Genomic DNA, 17,939 nt, shown 5'->3' with positions numbered 1-17,939 from the left:
CGCTGCCAGTAAATTACCCCAAACACATCCCTGTACACACTTACGGTCTCACGCAGTCTCCGAGGTCAGGAACCCAGGAGCAGCTTAGCAGGTGTTTCTGGCTCAGGGCCTCTCGTGAGGTGCAGCCAGGGTGCCTGCCAGGGCTGACCAGGGCCGAGGGTTGGTGTCTGTGCTTGCTCACCTGCCTGGTGGCGGGAGACTCCGTTCCCGGCCAGGTGGGACCTTCCATAGGACAGCGCATGACGTGGCTTCATGGGAACACGTGATCCACAGGAGGGAGAGACAGAGAGATAGACTGAGAGACAGGGAAACAGAGACAGAAACAGACAGATACAGGGAAAGACAGAGACAGAGAGACAGACAGAGGGAGAGACACAGAGAGACAGAGGCTGAGAGAGAGACTGGCAGAGAGACAGAGGGAGAGACGCAGAGAGACAGGCTGAGAGGCAGAGAGAGGGACGGCACCTGTGTGGCGCGCCCCTGCCCCCCACCCCCTCGTGTGACCGCATACTGGCTGCACCCCCATCACTGCTGCTGCCAGAGGTCACTTTCATGTCTCCTGTGTGCGTCTGTGGACATGTCCTTCAAACCATCGTGGCATCACTGTTTATTTTGGTGCTCAGAATGCCCCAGATATAGCCAGTGGGGGGCCCCGGGTGCTGGCTTCCGTGTTGTCCCGCACGTCTGTCATTTTCCAAGCATGTCCTCGATTTCAGGCACAGTGAGATGTCCCGCTCCCCTTGCCTTTTCCCTGCAGGCCTGAAGCTGCCCTCTCGTGGGGAGCCCCGCACTCTCACGGTGGCCACGCTCCAGTCGCTGGTCGTCATTGCTCGGGCCCACTCGGGGGTTCAGAGGCACACGCTACACCATGTGTACACGCTCACATCTACATCTGGCGTATTTATCTCTGTTGTACTTTGAAAACCATGAGTTCACACAGTTCCCATCCAGCGCCGCAAGGTTTGTTGTGTGGTTTTCTCCCTGTGCACATGGGGAGTCCCACAGTGACGGTGGGGAGCCTGGCTTCCGCTTTTTTGTGGTTTTGCCGAAAATATTCTCAGAGAGCACGTGATGTTCCCTGGAGATCCTCGACTCCTTCACAGATGCTCTCAGATGCTCCGCTGGGTGAATCGGGTTGAGACTTTTGCTCGGCGAGGGTGCACACCTTCCTGGTCTCTTGTTACTAAATGTGCCTCTTCCCCTGCCAGCCTCTGTGACTTTTCAGAGAATGCCCAGGACAGCCCTGAGGACAACGCCGGCTGAGGCTACTTGTCCCTGTCCTCGAGCGCACAGATGCAGCCAGGACCTCCTTCCCGCCTCGGCCAACCTGGATGAGGGGCTCCGGGAAAGCCCGGGGGCCTCTGCCTGTGGGGGGTACCCTGAGTTGTGAGAGGCAGATCAGGCGCTCCCCTTGCCCCTCACACATCCCGCCCACGGGTCCGAGCATCTGCTGTTGCCACTCGCCCAGCAGCTGGGACATGTAGGTGTAGATGCTCACGCTCCCTGTGGATCTGCAGTCGATGGCGGGAGGGTATTTACTTATGGGATGACGAGAATGTCCGTGAGAGGAATGCGCTTGCTGATGGGGGTGAAGGACCCGAGGAGGGGACTTCAGGCAGAGACCCCGCAAGCAGGAGGCAGCGGTGCAAACGGCGGGGTTGCCTGGTCGGGGGGCATGTGGGTGGGGCTATCCCGGTAACGACATGGTGATCTCCATTGCAGATCGAATCTGGATTTTTCCATGAGAGTGATGTGAAGATTGTGGCCAAGTCCATTCGTGACCGCGTGGCGTTGATTCAGTGGCGGCGGAAGAGGATCTGGCCGGCGCTGCAGCCCCAGGAGCAGCGGGACCCCGGCAGCCCTGACAGGGCCAGGGGCCCACCCACACCCCTGCAGGTCCAGGTGACCTACCACTCGCAGGCTGGGCCGCCGGAGCCGGAGGAGCCCGAGGCCGACCAGCACCTCCTCACCCCTGCGCTGCCGGCCAGCGCCACCTCCCTGGCCTGTGAGTGCTGCCTGCCCGGGGCCGCCTGCCCTGCCCCCTCCCCCAGCCCACCCCGCGGGTGTGACCATCCGTGTGGGCAAGTATTCTTCCAGGGAGGGCCTTGGAAGCATCCCCACGTTGCAAAGAGATCTGTGCCCAGAGGGGTTTACGGCTCCCCGAAGTCCAGCTTCTCAGGACAGGTGGGGGACAAACAGACAGACCTCCAGACAGACCCAAGCGCCCCTGTCCCCCCCGGGCCGGCAGGGAGGGAGCTGGTTCAGTTCAGCTACTTACCCCATCCGGAGGGTATCAGTCCTAGCCCCACAGGGCACCCGAGGGCTGTGCCTCAGCCTTGGATTCACTGGCCAGTGGAGGCGTCTGTGCCACACCCTGTGGTCCTAGGGCTGCCCGTGGCTGCTGCCTCTAGTCATGCCATGGTCTTGTGACTTTTGCTGCTTGGATTACCCATCCCCAGAGTTGTCTCCCTTCTGGTACGGAACCTTTGAGACCTTCAGTATGTTTCCCAAGGAGTGTCACCGATGGATTGGTGGGAGTCACTTTGTACCTGGCTTCATTTCAGACCACTGGAAGGGAGAACCCAGTGTCTTCTGCATGTCTAAGTGGAAATACTCAGCATCCTAAAAATTCAGCTGAGCTGAGGATGGAGGAAGTAGCCTTTTCTGTCTGTTCTGTGCATAAGCATGGAGAGCTCAGCCACTTGCCCACGCCACTATTTCAGGTTGCTTGTGTGGAAAGACCAAAGTAGTCTCCTTAATCTATTTGATAGTTACATCCTTTCTTTATCAGTAAAATAGCCAAACATTCTTCAAAGTAGGCTGTTTAAATTAAGACCAGGGGCTGGCCATCACTTTGAGATACGTTGCCTACTGTTTACTTCTCTCTTACCTGCTCAGGTTTGCTTTGGAGAATAGAATCGCTACATCACCACTCCATTTTCTGAGCACAAATCTTTTGTAGGAAAAAGCTTTTCACATCTGACATACCACTATACACTTTGAAAACATAATTTTTGGTTGAACAATTTCTAGGACAGGAATTGAGAAATCTCCTTCTGTTGAACTTTGAAGAGATACAGTCTGGGACCTAAATATGCTCTGCTGTGATCAGAGGTCATGGTACAAACTCGACCCGCTGCATAGGTGTGACTGGACAGATGAGTTGAGGAGGGAAGTTCTGTCTGCAAACAGATCCCCATCCTGACTAAGAATGAATGTGCCTCACGTAGTGGCCACGCTTCTCAGAAACATTTTTATCTATTTCTTTAAAGTAGAGAATATCATCATAGTGTATAAAATTCAGAAAATCCAAGAGGGTAAACAGCAAAAGCCAGTTAATTTTCCTTTCTGGAGGTCACTGATGTTATATGTCTTTGAACTATAACTTCCAGAGATGATAACTTCCAGACATAACCTATACATGCAGTCTACCACACACTTACACACGTGTGTGTGCGTAGAACATACCACACGAGCGCACGTGACAGGCGTGCACACAGGGACACCCGTGCACACACGTGCACCCCTGTGCCCCTCTCATCCGTAACCCACAGCACCCTGCACTTGTGCTCCTGCCCCTTGCCGTGGGTCAGAACAGGAAGCCCGCGCTTAGCCATCCCTCTGGCCGCGGTGCCTGTGGCTGGCTGGACCACACTGTGCTTCACAAAGATGAACTAACGGGGACGCGAGCAGCGCATACGTCACTGGAGGGGCCCTGGTCTTAGGGGACGCGATGGGCGCACACACACTGTCGAGTATCGGAAGGCACAGCAATGACCTTACTTTATGATTCCCCCACCATGTGTTCTGTTAGCTGCCCGCCACAGTCCGGATCAAGCTCAAGCTTGGGCCCACGCCAGTGAGTGTGAGAACACAATTTGTCAATAGGTTAAAAATGATTTTTAACAATAATTTTTATTATTCAGATAAACACGTTCACTTTAAACATGTAAAACGTCACATATATGGTTAGAGGTACTCTACTTGAAAGTGGTCTGTATACTCTCTGTCTCTCTCTCATGCACTCGCTCTCTGTCTCTGTCTCTCTCTGCGTAAGTAGCAATGACTCCTAGCCACTGCATCAAAAATCCGAGCCGCTCGTTAAATTGGTTTTGCGCAATCGAACCTCAGCATTCATAAGTCTTCCTGGGTCGTAATAAGTTCTGATCAGCTCTTGGGAAAAATTATTTTGTCGCAAAGCCAACAAGAGTCCTCTTTTACTTTATTTGTTTAAATTACAAATGGACATGATGCCAACACTGAAAGGTGCCCCATAGAAATAGCTTGGTGTTCATAGGTAACAAATCCTAATATTTATGTAGCTTTTGGAATCTGGAGGCATTGAAACAAAAGTGCCACTTCAGACAGGTTTCTGCTTTTCATCGTACCTGGCACCACCAGGCAGGTGCCCTGTCTTCCCAGATGTGTCTTGGTGAGACCAGCCTGTGGGCCATGGCAGTCCTGTCTGTGCCCGCATGTGCAGGCAGCTCCTTCCATCCGGGCTGGGTTTGAGAGGCCAATGGGGCTGACCTTGGGTCAGGCCGGTCTCTTGGGGGGCTGCCTTGGGGCCGTGGAGCCTCCGGGTCCCCCTCTCATGGCCTCTCTGTGGGGCAGGGCCCTCGTCTGCCTCATTTTCCAGCCTTGTTAGACCTGGGCCCGTGCTGTGAGGGGCTGGATTTGGACCCAGGTCTTCCTGCTTCAGGCTCTTTGCTGCGGTAAGTGGAGGTGGTCAGGGTCCTGAGACCTCCCTCCCCCACTATAAAATACCGGTGGTAATTATTTCCTCCATGTGACTGAAGTTTTTCCTAACTTGGACATTCCGTTGTGTGCCTTTGAAGAGCTGCACGCACTCAAGGCCAGGTCAGGTGCCAGGTGAGGCCCCTATCTGTAAGCCGGTGGAAGTGGCCGTCCTGCCTGCAGAGGATGGTGCAAGGTACCCACCTGGGATGCTCGATGGCCCGTGGTGAGCACCAACAGATGTCAGGCAGTGTGGGGGCGGGCTGCTGGGCCATTTCTAGGTGGTGCAGTTACAGCCTCCTGCACTGTTCTATAGCTGATTGTCTGAAATGACACACACTTATTATGTATGTGACCTGGAGATGCAACCGAGTCATTGTTTTACAGGAGGAAACACACGGACAAGCTGTCCCACGTTTGTGTTCCCCGAGACTTGTGTGGAATGCCGTGGGGGTGATGCTTGGGGGTGCCCGCCTTGAGCCATGCTTTTGTCCTCCCTCCCCAGCGGACAGCACGTTTGACAGTGGCCAGGGCTCCACGGTGTATTCAGACTCGCAGAGCAGCCAGCAGAGCGTTGTGCTGGGCTCGCTGGCGGACGGAGCACCGGCCCCCACCCAGTGTGTGTGCAGCCCCCCCGTGAGCGTGACCGACGGGCCCGTCCTGCCCCACAGCCTGCCCTCACGGGGGGCCTACCAGCAGCCTGCCGCGGTGAGTCAGCCCACCCTGCTGGCCAGAATCCCTATCCGCATGGCCTAGAGTCTGAGATGGTCCATCCGGTCTGTGCTGGCCTGTTGTCAGTTCCCAGCCACGCAAAAGCAGGCCTGCGGGAGGTCCGTCCTTGCCAGGCACTGCAGGGCTGCAGTCTGGAGCAGCCTGTGATGTACCCTGAAAGACCTGCCACATGAGAAAATACTGGAAACAGAGCCCAGTGACACCCAGCGCTTGCAAAGCTGTGATAAAGCTGGCAAGGTCCCACTCCGTGGTTGATGCTGGGCCTGAAAAATTACTTCTGACTGTTGCACAGGTGACAGAAAAGCATCATTTAAAGTAATGAAACCTTTGATTTTGTCAGAGTGTCTTGCTTCCCTGCGGGAGTGTTAAGTATCTCTTGGCATTCCTCCACCACATATGATGCAGCCATTAAGAGTTAGAGGTATGGAAACGACCAAATCACAGGAAGTGTTTTCAGTGATGCTTGAGAGGTTAGGATTGAAAGGGCCTCGTGCTCATGCCTGTGGACTAATTTCTAAGATATGGAAAGTCTAAGGCTATTAGATGAGCTGGAAATTGCTAGATGAGGGGGTCACATTTAGCATTTTTAAAAATTTTTATTTATTTATTTTAATGCCAAAGAGAGCAAAACAATTGCATGCTTCCTAGTTCCAAATGGTCAGTCCCAGAGAAGTTGCCCCTGGGTCAATTGCGGAGAGGGGTCCAGAGGGGCCCAGAAGCTGTCAGGGCTGGAGCCTCTGCCCAAGGAGCCTCTTCCTGCCTGGCACTCCAGTTACGGCAGCTCTGAGACGTGCCCTCGCGTGTGCTCTCACCCTCTGCTCTCGTGTGTGCTTTCAATCACGTGCTCTCACACTGTGGCTGCCCTTTGGGGCTGCCTGAGTGCTGGGTGCTGGCTTTTCCAGCCACCTCTGTCTCTCTTCCCTCCCCTCCTGATTGATCAGGCTTAGAAAGTCACTTTGGAAAAGCAGTTGAAGTGTTTGCCTCTGCTCACTGGAGCCCAGGATTTATTTGCAATTTGCCTTTGTGGTTTGACCCATTTCACAAAATTAAGTGAAATATGATTTTATGGCAGGAAGAGTTCATTTATGAGAAGGCCACCTGCTTCTCAGAGCAGTGGTTCTTGGCTTTAGGTCTCCCATGCTGGGGCTGAGCCAGAACTTTCCACCAGCCCTCATCCCCTCTAGGGCAGGGTCATACTTTCCCTGGCTACACAGTGTGCTCTCCACCCAGGTCCCTGCAGCACTGTGCCTGTCCTAGTTTTGGCTCACAGGCCAGGATGCCCAAGCACAGGGAGGTTGAGGGCTGGGTTAGGACGCAGCCGACATTAGCTGGAGTGCTGTCTCCCATCCTTTGCCTATTTATACAAAAACGCCTTGGACAGGAGGGGTCCCCAGGGTGCACTGAGGGCTCCTGGGGAGGGTTGCCATGGTGATGTACCCCTGGGACCCAGGGAAGGAAGAGCACAGACGGTGGAGTCAGGAGTAAAAGCTGCTGCTCTGAGGCCTCCAGGCTGCCTGAGCTCCTGACTCCTGCCGGGCCAGGTTCTGTGGCTACAGGAACGTGTGCACAGGTGACTCATTCCACCCCGTGGCTTCAAGTAAATGCAAAGGAGAGGTTCCATCCTACCCCATGCTGCTTTTCATAAAGCATTTACTGCGAAAGATGAAGTGAGTGATAATGGCCTTGGAAATTATCGTCACGTGTTTCATCTAGAAAACAAGTGAGAGAACATTCTGATGTCGATGTGCTCTCAGCTTCAGAAGTCACCTCTGCGCTTTTTCCAAAGCGCTCACCTGCTTCTTGCATCCCCGGTATTTTGAAGTAAATCCTAGACAGAAAGATGTTTTGATCTCTGCAGGATCAAGACTGAAGACAAAACCTAGTACCATTATTGTACCTAAAAATGAACAAGTTAGCAGCTGTTCTTAATAGCATCAAACATCCAGCGCTCAGATTTTGGACTCTCTGAGTCCGTGTCTATGCTGTGCCTGACGGTGAGGGCTCACATCTGGGGCCTCGTTTCTCTCCTGATGGGCGAGTCACGGGAGACTCACAGCTCTGCAGGGCACCCCTCTCTCCGTCTCTGTTCTGCTTTTTAGTCCCATGTTTCCATATCCTGTTTGTGAATATATCCACATGTACATATTTTATATAGTCCTATAAGCAAGAGATGTATGCATTTTTATCTTTCCCTCATTTAATGTCATAACAAGCATTTTATGAGGTTCCACAAATGGTTCCACACATCTCTTTTTATGATCTTTTCTCATGGTGGCATGAGATGCTATGGAGCTGAAGGTCTGGGACGTTCCCTGGTTGGGAGGGGTGGCAGTTCTCGGTTTGCGGCCACCACAGCTTGCTTGTGCTGAGTCGCGTTCCTAGGAAAGTGTCCCTGGCAGGATGGCAGGCACAGGGAGGGAGTGAGAGGTGGGTCCCTGAAGATGGTGAGTGTGTGCTTGGTGGGGGTCCTCAGGGAAGCTGCTGAATGTGGCTCTGTGCTTTTCGCAGCCTGGCCTGTCGGTGGGCTCCGTCCCGCCCCCGGCCCGCCCTCTGCTCTCGCAGCAGCCTTTCCCAGAGCCGGCCATGAGCTTCACGCCTGTGCTGCCGCCACTCAGTGCCCCTGTGCCGACTGGCCCAGGCCAGCCCACGCCCCCCGCCCACCAGGTGAGTGCTGGCTGCTGCTCCAAATAGGTACCGTGGGTGCCTCCGTCTCCCCAGGCCCTGCCCACCCATCCTGGCTGGCCTCAGCCCAGGGTGTGCGGGCGTCCTGGCAGGTCCCGGCCCCCTGTGTTCCTTCTCCGCAGCTTCCCAGGGTCTGGGATGTAGGCGGGAGTAGAGGTGGGTGTCTTGTGTCTGTGGAGGGGAGGGTTCTGCGGCGCTCAGAGGGCCCCCTTACACACAGTGGTCCTCCCAGAGCTGTGTGTCCCGGGCTCCATGCTGGGTGTTTGCACAAGTGTGTGGGTATGTGTGCATGTGCGAGTTGAGGTTTTCTGTTGTATCTGAGTACCTAGGGTGTATCTCAGGAGGGCACTGGTCTAAGAGAATCCCCTCCTCTCTTTCTAGCCTCCTCTCCTGGCCCAGCCGGTGCCCCTGCCGCAGGTCCTGGCCCCGCAGCCAGTGGGCCCTCTCCAGCCGGTGGCCCCTCTCCAGCCGGTGGCCCCTCTGCAGCCGGTGGCCCCTCTGCAGCCGGTGGCCCCCAGCCTGCCTCCCTATCTGGCTCCAACCTCCCAGGTGGTGGCCCCTGCTCAGCTGAAGCCCCTCCAGATGCCTCCAGCACCCCTGCAGCCACTTTCTCAAGTCCCTCCACAGGTACCTTTCTGTCCTCTGCCCTCCAGCCTGGCCTTCTCCCCCAGCCTGGTTGGCCGTTCCTTGTTCTCAGGGCACGTGGGTCCCTCAAGAGAGAAACACTCCCTGGGGACAGGGCGGCTGGGCTGCTGTGCTCTCCTGCCTTTGACTTCTGCCCCAGATGCATCTGGGATGGGGATGGGTTTAGTCCAGAGTCGGGCCAGAGCAGCCAGGATGGAGCTATGAGCACATAGCTGTAGTCACTGTCCTCCATGGAGCTTCTGGAGGCTGTGCTGATTCTTGGGAGTCCAGGGGACCGCTGAGCAGCTTGCCAACTGCAGAGAAGACTTGCCTATAAAAGTGACTCATGCCCGTCTTCAGAGGAGCATAACATGACCAGTGTCACTCGATAGCATGTGGTTGGTGCTTGGGTGCTGTCGTCCAGGCGAATGCTGTCAGCGGTCATGCATGTTTCCAGTGAACTTTGACCATGGGACGGCTTTCATTTCATGTGTTGGCAGGGCTAGGATGGGAAGTGCTGATTCATGGGGAAGATGTGCATGTTCCTGTGGTTTACAGGCACCACCCAGAAGCTTCTTTCTTGTCTGCTGTCACCTGTCACCAGCCTTGTCCTCATCACTCCTGTGTTGGAGTCACTTTCAGCATCTAGTTAACCCACCACCTTGCTCCCGGTGGCCACAGCATTTAGTTGCTTTGCAAATACGCAGAGGTCAATTTGCATATTTTTGCTATCCTGTAATTGCACCAAGGCACGTGTGATGCAGTGCTCACGTGCCCACAACCAGAAAGGCTTTATTTTAGAGGGAACTGTCAGAGACTCTGCTGGAATGTTTGAAGTGCTAAATCCATGAGATGTCTCCAGGATGGAAGACCAGACATGGAAGGTTCTGGAGCTCTGCTGTTGCGAGATGCTGCTCTGCCCCAGGCTGCACGGCACAGGGCCATTCAGCCATCAAGGAGGGGCTGGAAGATACGCTTTCCTTGAGCTAACCTGGTGAAGAATTTGGTCTCAGTGTGATTTCATACAGATTGGAGGGAATCAGGCAAAGTAATTTCAGATGTTTGGAGCCAGTCTGGTAGCTCTGACAGTCCTGGTCTTTCTGAAGGAGAACATGCCAAAGCCGTGAATCTGATGGTCACTGTTGAGACCCCTGATGTCCTTGTGGTTGCCTAGCAGCAGCCTCGGAGTGGCCCAGGCTGTGCCCCTTTGAGGAGTGGCTAAAAGGGGGCAGCTCTCTTGAAGGTCGTGTCTGCACCTTACGCCCTTCTGAGGCCTCCTGCGTTTCCTTCTGTTTGATGGTGTCATGCCCTTGGTTCCACTTAAATTGGGTGTATGTGTTGGTTCCCTTCTGTAGCAGCTACACAGATGTATCTTAGGGGCAGAAACTGGGTGATCTGGACCCTCTCGCCCTGTGTGGATGTGCTGCAGGCAGGGCCAAATCCTGGTAGGGCTGACACGCCTGTTCTCTTTCAGATGCCTCCACTTCCTGTTGTCCCCACCGTCGCTCCACTGGCCGCCGTCGACAGCCTCCCTGCAGCCCTTCCTGACCTGCCAGGCACCAGTGGGCCCGCCGTGCCTCCCCCTTCTCAGTATTTCTCTCCGGCTGTCATCTTGCCAAGCCTCCCACTCAGTGCCCCCACCGCCCCGCTGCCCGCATCACCGGCTCTGCCTCTGCAGACAGTCAAGCTGCCCCACCCTGCCGGGGCACCGCTGGCCGTGCCATGCCAGACCATCGTGCCAAACGTGGCGGCCACTGCGACCGCCATCCCGCTGCTGGCTGTGGCCCCACAGGGCGTGGCTGCCCTGTCCATTCACCCCACTGTGGCCCAGCTCCCAGCCCAGCCCGTGTACCCGGCGGCCTTTCCGCACGTGGTGCCCAGCGACGTCCCACCTTCTCCCCTCCACGCAGCGCAGCCTGTACGGGCGGCCCCTCCCCAGCCGGCACCCCCCGTGCTGCCGCAGCCCCACCAGCCAAGTGTTGCCCGCCTTCCGGAGCAGGCTGCCCCGGCCGCCAGTGCTGGGAGCCAGGTAACCCACCTGCTGGCCAGGCCCACCCTCCAGACACTGGGAGACCCCTTAGCACACAGGGGTTCACAGACCTCCGCTCCTGTTCAGCACCTTGACCTGGGAGGCAGTGGGGATGGCCAAGCAGGCAGCGCTGTCCCCTGGCTGCGGTGTCTCATCCAGCCTGGAGGGGTGTCTCCTGCCTCCTCTCACTTCCCAGCACGTGTTAGTGCCTCGGGGATTGGGGTGGCTAAAAGCTCCACTCTTGGTTCCTTTACATGTGTCAGTAGCTGCTACTTGCAGTGGTGGTGGTGGTGGGGGGGCGGGAGGTCCCTGGCCATGCTGGGCACTGTGGTGCCTGCCTTCACCTGGATGGGGTTGGCAGTCCCAGTGCAGCTGTCTCAGCGCCTCCATGGGTGCTGGAGAGGCTCACACTGCCTGTCTGGTTACCTGTCACAGTAAAGTAGGTGGATACCCCCCATCTCAGCACCAGTAAATGGGGCAGATGGGGTTCTGACAGGCTCTTTTGGTTGTCAACTGGGCAGTGCCGGGTGTACAGGGCTGCTGGTTCCAAGGCAGTCATGGCAGACGAGGATGATGGCCTCGGAGTCCGGTGGGGGCCACGGGCCGCTGGTTGGGCTGACAGTGAAGGGGTGTGGGGACACATCCCCTGCTGGCTCCCCACACCCGCGCGGCTGCTGTGTGTTTTGGCACTGCAGGCTGCGGTCCCACCTCGCGTGAGGAGAGGAGCTGGCGTGGGGGCTCTCACCTGGGGGGGGCTCTCACCGTGCGGGGGGCTCTCACCGTGGGGCGGGCTCTCACCGTGGGGCGGGCTCTCACCGTGGGGGGGAGTCTCACCGTGGGGGGGAGTCTCACCGTGGGGCGGGCTCTCACCGTGGGGGGGAGTCTCATCGTGGGGCGGGCTCTCACCGTGGGGGGGGCTCTCACCGTGGGGCGGGCTCTCACCGTGGGGCGGGCTCTCACCGTGGGGGGGAGTCTCACCGTGGGGGGGGCTCTCACCGTGGGGGGGCTGTCACCGTGGGGGGGGCTCTCACCATGGGGGGCTCTCACCGTGGGGGGGCTCTCACCGTGGGGGGGGCTCTCACCTTGTGTGGGGGGGGCTCTCACCGTGGGGTGGGCTCTCACCGTGGGGGGCTCTCACCGTGGGGCGGGCTCTCACCGTGGGGGGCTCTCACCGTGGGGCGGGCTCTCACCGTGGGGGGCTCTCACCGTGGGGCGGGCTCTCACCGTGGGGGGGCTCTCACCGTGGGGGGCTTGCACCGTGGGGGGGCTCTCACCGTGGGGGGGGCTCTCACCTGGGGGGGGCTCTCACCGTGGGGGGGGCTCTCACCGTTGGGGGGGGCTCTCACCTTGTGTGTGGGGGGCTCTCACCGTGGGGGGGCTCTCACCGTGGGGGGGGCTCTCACCTTGGGGGGGGCTCTCACCTTGGGGGGGCTCTCACCGTGGGGGGGGGCTCTCACCTTGTGTGGGGGGGGCTCTCACCGTGGGGCGGGCTCTCACCGTGGGGGGCTCTCACCATGGGGGGGCTCTCACCGTGGGGGGCTCTCACCGTGGGGGGGCTCTCACCGTGGGGGGCGTCTCACCTGGGCATCCTCTCACCTAGGGAGCCTCTTACCTGGGAGCCCTCCTACATTAGGGCCTCTCACCTGGGGCCCCTCCCACCTGGGCACCCTCCCACCTGGCCCCACCCTGGCCCTAAGCCTCAACAGCTGTGTGCCTGTGGGCATGTTCTTTGATATTTGAGCTCAGGCTCCTGTCCTTTTGATTCTGTTGTGAAGATTCATCGTGAAAGTGTGCTAAGGGGCCAGATGTCCCCCTAGTTCGTTTTGCACTGAATTCATTCTAGAATAAGGCACTGTGTTGTACGTATGCACAGATTCTCCTGGATGTTTCTCCCTGATTTCTAGAAGGGATTTGTACTTGGAGAGGGAAGGGTTGATTTTCATTGACCAATAGGCTGGTGTTTGTTTGAAAACCAGTGTGAGGGCGTGTGTCAGTCCAGTGCCCTGACTGAGCAAGCACCTCCCTGGTCTGTTACTTGGAGTAACATTGACTCAGGGGTCAGGGTCATTTGGGGAAAGCCAAGGGCCGAGTGGAGGCCTGGGGGTTTGTGGTGTCATGGCTGGGCCTGTGCCTTGTGCCACGTGCTGGCCTGGTACTCTGTTGGCACTGGGTCGTTTGCTCAGCCAGTGGCTGGAGAAGGTGCTAGGTACTTAGAGGTTGCTGGCCAGGCCTGGTGGCCTGCTTGTGGTCTGGCCAGCAGAGAGTCTGGAGTTTATTGATGAGCTCGGCTGGCTGCCCGGAGGCTTCCCTGAATGCACTATTTGGACATCTGTCCAGGAGAGAAGGTTCCCTGGCTAGGCTGTGGCTTTCACAGCTCACCCCACGTACCGTGTGTCTTACTGGTCTCATACCAGCAGGCCCAGTGGCGGGTCATTCCCATGCCCAGCCTCAACCCCGAACTGGAGCCCTTTCAGGCTGGGGCTCTCCTTCTACCTGTCTTAGGCCTTTACCCCGAGAGCTCTTCAAGAGGGAACAGTAGGGAATCTGGCCCAGCTCTGGAGTCACCCCATGGAAGGCGACCACGACCCCTCCTGCTCATGGCTGGGTCAGGAATGCAGACTCTGATCTGACAAGGGGCTGGGATGGAGTCACACGGGGTCTGGCCCTGCAGGGTGGTGGCAGGGAGCCCAGACAGGTGCTAACTGTATGCTGCACGTACAGATTCTCAGCCTGCCTCCACTAGAGGTTCGTAGATAAAGTGCAGTTTTAGGTTTGCTTTTATACAGATGGGGACATGAGAGTGTTCTTGTTTGTTTCACTACATCTCCTACAAACATGCCTGGATTTGTCTGTGGGGGGGCGGGTGGATGGAGAGGGATGTCTGGGTTGCCTGCTCACCCACCTGGATGGTGGAAGTGCTTGCTTTGGTCCAGGACCCTCAGGGAAGGTGATGGCCGGCACCCCAATTTGCATCCGTATCCCCTGTGCCCTCAGATCCTGCTTGGCCCCCCGCCTCCATATGCCGTGGACATCACCACCCAGGTCCCCACGGTGCCCGCGCCTGCTGCCGTCCTCTCCCCACCTCTGCCGGAAGTGCTGCCGCCTGCTGCCCCCGAGCTCCTGTCTCAGCTCCCCGGCTCCCTGGCCCCCACAGTGGTGGCAGCTGCTCAGAGCTTGCCTGACCAGACCGCTGCGCTCCTGCCGCCTGCTAGCCTGCCACTGCCCAGCGGGCCTGGGATCACTGGTCCCTGCCCAGCTGTTCAGCTGATGGTGGAGCTGGCCCCGGAGGTGTGTGGCCCTCCCCTTGGGGCTCAGCCCCCAGTCTGTCACCCTCATCCCTGATCCCAGCATCATGGCAGCCCTCCTGTGCTGTGACCTGGGTCTCAGCCTTAGAAGTCGGGGATGCCCTTGAGAAGGTGGAAGCACGTGCCCAGGGACAGCCACGGGTGCTGTTCTTTCTCCCTGTGCTGTCCCCTAGATGTCACACTTTCCTTAATCACACATCCAGCTGGAGACCATGATTTTTGCACATGGATTCAGAGTGCTTTTCTTTGGAGGCGATAGGAAGGCCTGTGACAGCGCTTCCTGGGCATGTGCTCCCTCATAGGGATGATCAAAGTGGGTTAGCATGTTTGGAAAGCGGGTGGCCCAGCTTTTAGGAATCTGCTTGGCTCCAAGCATTAAACAACGTAAACCCCCTCACTCCTGCCACCCTGCATGGTTTGCTCGCTGCAGTCAGAAGGGAGCGGGTGGCGGGGTGGGCTGTGGAGGTGGGGAGGTGGCAGACTGCGAGCGGCTGTGTCGCGGGGGAATGAATGTGACCCGTCCTCCTTTCTGTGGTTTTATTTCAGGAGCAGGCCTCGCAGGACAAGCAGCCCAGCCTCCCTCAGAGCTGCGAGAGGTAACGGCACACTTTGCCCTCACATGTCAGGGCTTCTAACGTCGCCTGACTGGCGGAGTGCTGGTTGCGATTTGATAGTCAGATACTCTCAGTTGTGTTCTGGGTCCTGGTGCTGGTCTGCAGTTCTGAGGACCTTCTAGAAGGGAGAGGCTGTGGTTGGAGGGTCAGCAGCTCTGGCCACTGTGGGGAGGCTGGAAGGGCAGGGCAGAGTCCAGCCCACATCCCGGGTGTCCCAGCATCTTGGGCCGGTGGGAAACCGGTTACAGGAAGTGACTGTAACCCACCCTTCTGGTAACGCCAGCACCAAGCTTGGTGCTCCGCACTCACCTCAAATCCTGCAACAGTTCCACCTGGTTGACGTGTTCCTGTTGCTGTTGAACAGATGGGGGAACTGAGGTACTGGGGAGGATTTGTGTCTTAATCCTGGCACTTACTGTGAGCCGATTAAGCCTGATTCACAGGTGAGAGGACCTAGGTCCCAAGTCAGAAAGGCTGTGTGTTCCCTATGACCCCAACGCTGCCCAGGACAGATGTTACTGGGGGAGAAGGGGTAGTGGGCTCAGGGGTCTCTCTGCTGGGCATGGCCAGCTTTAGACCCTCTAGGTCTTCCAGCTGAGCACACCCAGACAGTACATCTTCTGGCTGTTTCCTAAAAAGCCAAGTTCCCCACATGAGGTAGGCTTGCAGGCCCTTCCTGTGGGTGCTGCAGCATTCTTGGTTTTCACATAGCTACGGAGGCTCCGACGTCACTTCTGGAAGAGAGATGAGTGACAGCTGTGAAGGTGCATTCGGTGGGGGTAAGCTGGAAGGCAAGACTGCCCGGAAGCATCACCGCAGGTCCACGCGTGCACGCTCCCGCCAGGAGAGGGCCAGCCGGCCCCGGCTGACCATCCTGAATGTGCGTAGCTGGGCAGAACGGGCTGGCAGGAGAGGGCTGGCTAGGCATGGTCTCCTCCCTGGCCTCACTGCCTGAGTGTCCTGTAGGTGTGCAACACGGGTGACAAGATGGTGGAGTGCCAGCTGGAGACGCACAACCACAAGATGGTGACATTCAAGTTTGACCTGGATGGGGACGCACCTGACGAGATCGCTACCTACATGGTGAGGCTAGGTGTCCTGCCCGGTCAGATGAGTCCGTGGGCCTTCCCCTGGGACTGTGAGCTGTTGTCCTGTGTCCCTTGGGCGCATGCCCACTGAGGGGAATGTTGGTTGCCAGCCTTCCCTGTCCTCCCGCCTCTGCAGGTGGCTGCCTCTTGTGGGCAGCGCTGGCCCATCACCTGGAAGGCCCGCTTCTCAGGCTGTGGCTTCTCTTGCTGAACTTTGCAGCCCTGCTGTGGGGAACTGGGCTCCCTGGTCGTGTCTCCCCTCTTGGGCTCAGTCCAGAGTAGAAATCAAGCAGATCAGTCGGGGAAGATCCAGTACGGCCGGCCAGTGGCTTGAGGCACAACCCCACCAGCAGGGTTGCCTGTGCCGTTGCAGGTAGAGCACGACTTCATCCTGCAGGCTGAGCGGGAGACCTTCATCGAGCAGATGAAGGACGTCATGGACAAGGCAGAGGACATGCTCAGTGAGGACACTGATGTGGACCGTGGCTCCGACCCTGGGGTGAGCCCGCCACACCTCAGCACCTGTGGCCTGGGTGCTGGGGAGGTAAGTCCTGGGTGCAAGGTCCCAGGCGGGTCTGGGCCTGCTTATCCCCCAGCTCCGGGCTCTGGGAGTACAGCGCTGTGGTGTCGCCTGCTGGAGGAGTCTGGGGGCCGTGCAGTGTTGGGTTAGGCAGCCGGGAGGGTGGGCGCCGTCAGTCCAGTGAGAAACGTCTGCCCTCCTGAGGCCCCTCAGATGATGTGAGCCTGTTAGGAAGCTCTTTTCCCATGCAGTCTGCTGAGTTCTGATCCTTTACCTCCTTCAGGAGAGTCGCCAATCCCAAGCGAATGCCCCGGTGTATCAGCAGAACGGTACGTCTCCCTTCAAGGCTGCACCTGCCAATCAGACACGCCGTTGCAGGAGGCACATCTGTCCTAGTCTCTCCTCTGCCTCCCAGCAGGCGTTTGATGGGAGCCCCACACTGAGCATGGTGTGAGGGCTTTTGGCCATCACACTAGGGTGCTGGTGTGCGTGGTGAGCCTGCCCCCATCTGGGGACAGCTGCCCTGTCCAAGGAGCCATGTCTGTCCTGGGTGGGGGCTGCTCATGGTGCGGACTCCCTGCTGTCTGCTGCTCCCCCAGCCAGCCTTACCGCTTCGGTGATGCACCACAGATGTCCTGGGAAATAAGTCTGTGCTGGGGGGGACTCGTAGATCCTCTGACTGCCAGCGAGGAGCCCCCTGAGCGGGCTGCACCTCCTCCCCACTGGTGTGAGAGGAGGTCCCCCAGTCCCCGTATGGTGGGTCTGTGCTGGTGGGGCGGGGTCACGCCAGCCTTGGGGGAGGCCTGCTCCCTCTCACCGGCTGTGTCTGTCCTGCCTCCTAGTCCTGCACACTGGGAAGAGGTGGTTTATCATCTGTCCGGTGGCCGAGCATCCAGCAGCCGAGGCACCCGATTCGTCGCCCCCACTTCCTCTGAGCTCCCTGCAGCCAGACACCAGCCAAGGTACGTGCAGCCAGGACCCCCAAAACCCTCCTCCTTGGTCACTCGGTATGCCTGCTGTGTGTTGCTCCATGTCATTCACTGTCCTCAGCCTGGCTTCACCTGTGCTCACGTCTTGCCAGCATGTGCCGTGTGTGCGGCAGGGTACGAGGGCCTCACCTGCACTGTTGCCCCAGAGCCCAGCGCAGTCTGTGGAGCTGTGTCCTCGTCTATATGCCTGTCCCAGTTTCCCACCACATGAGCCACATCGAGGCAGTGCTCAGGCTTGGGCCTGCCAGTTACCTGCACAGTGCAGGTGCGACACATGGGCTGCACAGGTGTGTGCGGAAAGAGCTCTGCCCTTGCCCTTTCGTACCAGTATTGTTGCGGGACCAAGTCTCAAGGAAAATCAGAAAACATTATGATATGAACCAGAATGAAAATACAACGTATTAAAATATGTGGGATGCAGTGAAAATAGTAATTAAGGGGAAATTTATAGCACTAAATGGTTAGAGGAAGAAAGAGGTCTCACCAATAACCCAGGCTTCCATCTGGAGAAAGGAGGAAAACTAGAACAAAATCCAAAGCAAGCAGAAAGAAGGAAATAAAGATAAGAGCAGAAATCATTGACATTTGAGACAGAAACAGTAGAAAAAACAATGAAACC

At 57.6% G+C, this 17,939-nt stretch overlaps 1 protein-coding gene across 13 annotated transcripts in view; it reads left to right on the top strand.

The window, feature by feature from the left end:
- Positions 1-17,939, top strand: part of WNK2 (WNK lysine deficient protein kinase 2) — a 132,253-nt gene that overhangs the window by 50,675 nt on the left and 63,639 nt on the right. For 11 of the 13 annotated variants that reach the window (XM_057720437.1, XM_057720433.1, XM_057720432.1 and 8 more), the window contains exons 8-19: positions 1,723-2,005; positions 5,243-5,445; positions 7,978-8,133; positions 8,533-8,778; positions 10,250-10,804; positions 13,799-14,092; positions 14,656-14,705; positions 15,435-15,603; positions 15,690-15,806; positions 16,185-16,355; positions 16,615-16,660; positions 17,174-17,293. In XM_057720437.1, the coding sequence (XP_057576420.1) occupies positions 1,723-2,005; positions 5,243-5,445; positions 7,978-8,133; positions 8,533-8,778; positions 10,250-10,804; positions 13,799-14,092; positions 14,656-14,705; positions 15,435-15,603; positions 15,690-15,806; positions 16,185-16,355; positions 16,615-16,660; positions 17,174-17,293 (2,410 nt within the window). The remainder of the gene's footprint in view (positions 1-1,722; positions 2,006-5,242; positions 5,446-7,977; positions 8,134-8,532; positions 8,779-10,249; positions 10,805-13,798; positions 14,093-14,655; positions 14,706-15,434; positions 15,604-15,689; positions 15,807-16,184; positions 16,356-16,614; positions 16,661-17,173; positions 17,294-17,939) is intronic. The other 2 variants (XM_057720435.1, XM_057720440.1) reach the window with 2 other exon arrangements.

Source organism: Hippopotamus amphibius, chromosome 2 (assembly GCF_030028045.1).
Source record: "Hippopotamus amphibius kiboko isolate mHipAmp2 chromosome 2, mHipAmp2.hap2, whole genome shotgun sequence".
NCBI classification, from domain to species: domain Eukaryota; kingdom Metazoa; phylum Chordata; class Mammalia; order Artiodactyla; family Hippopotamidae; genus Hippopotamus; species Hippopotamus amphibius.
The sequence above is the reverse complement of the archived record's forward strand: the minus strand, read 5'-3'. Positions and strand labels throughout refer to the sequence as shown.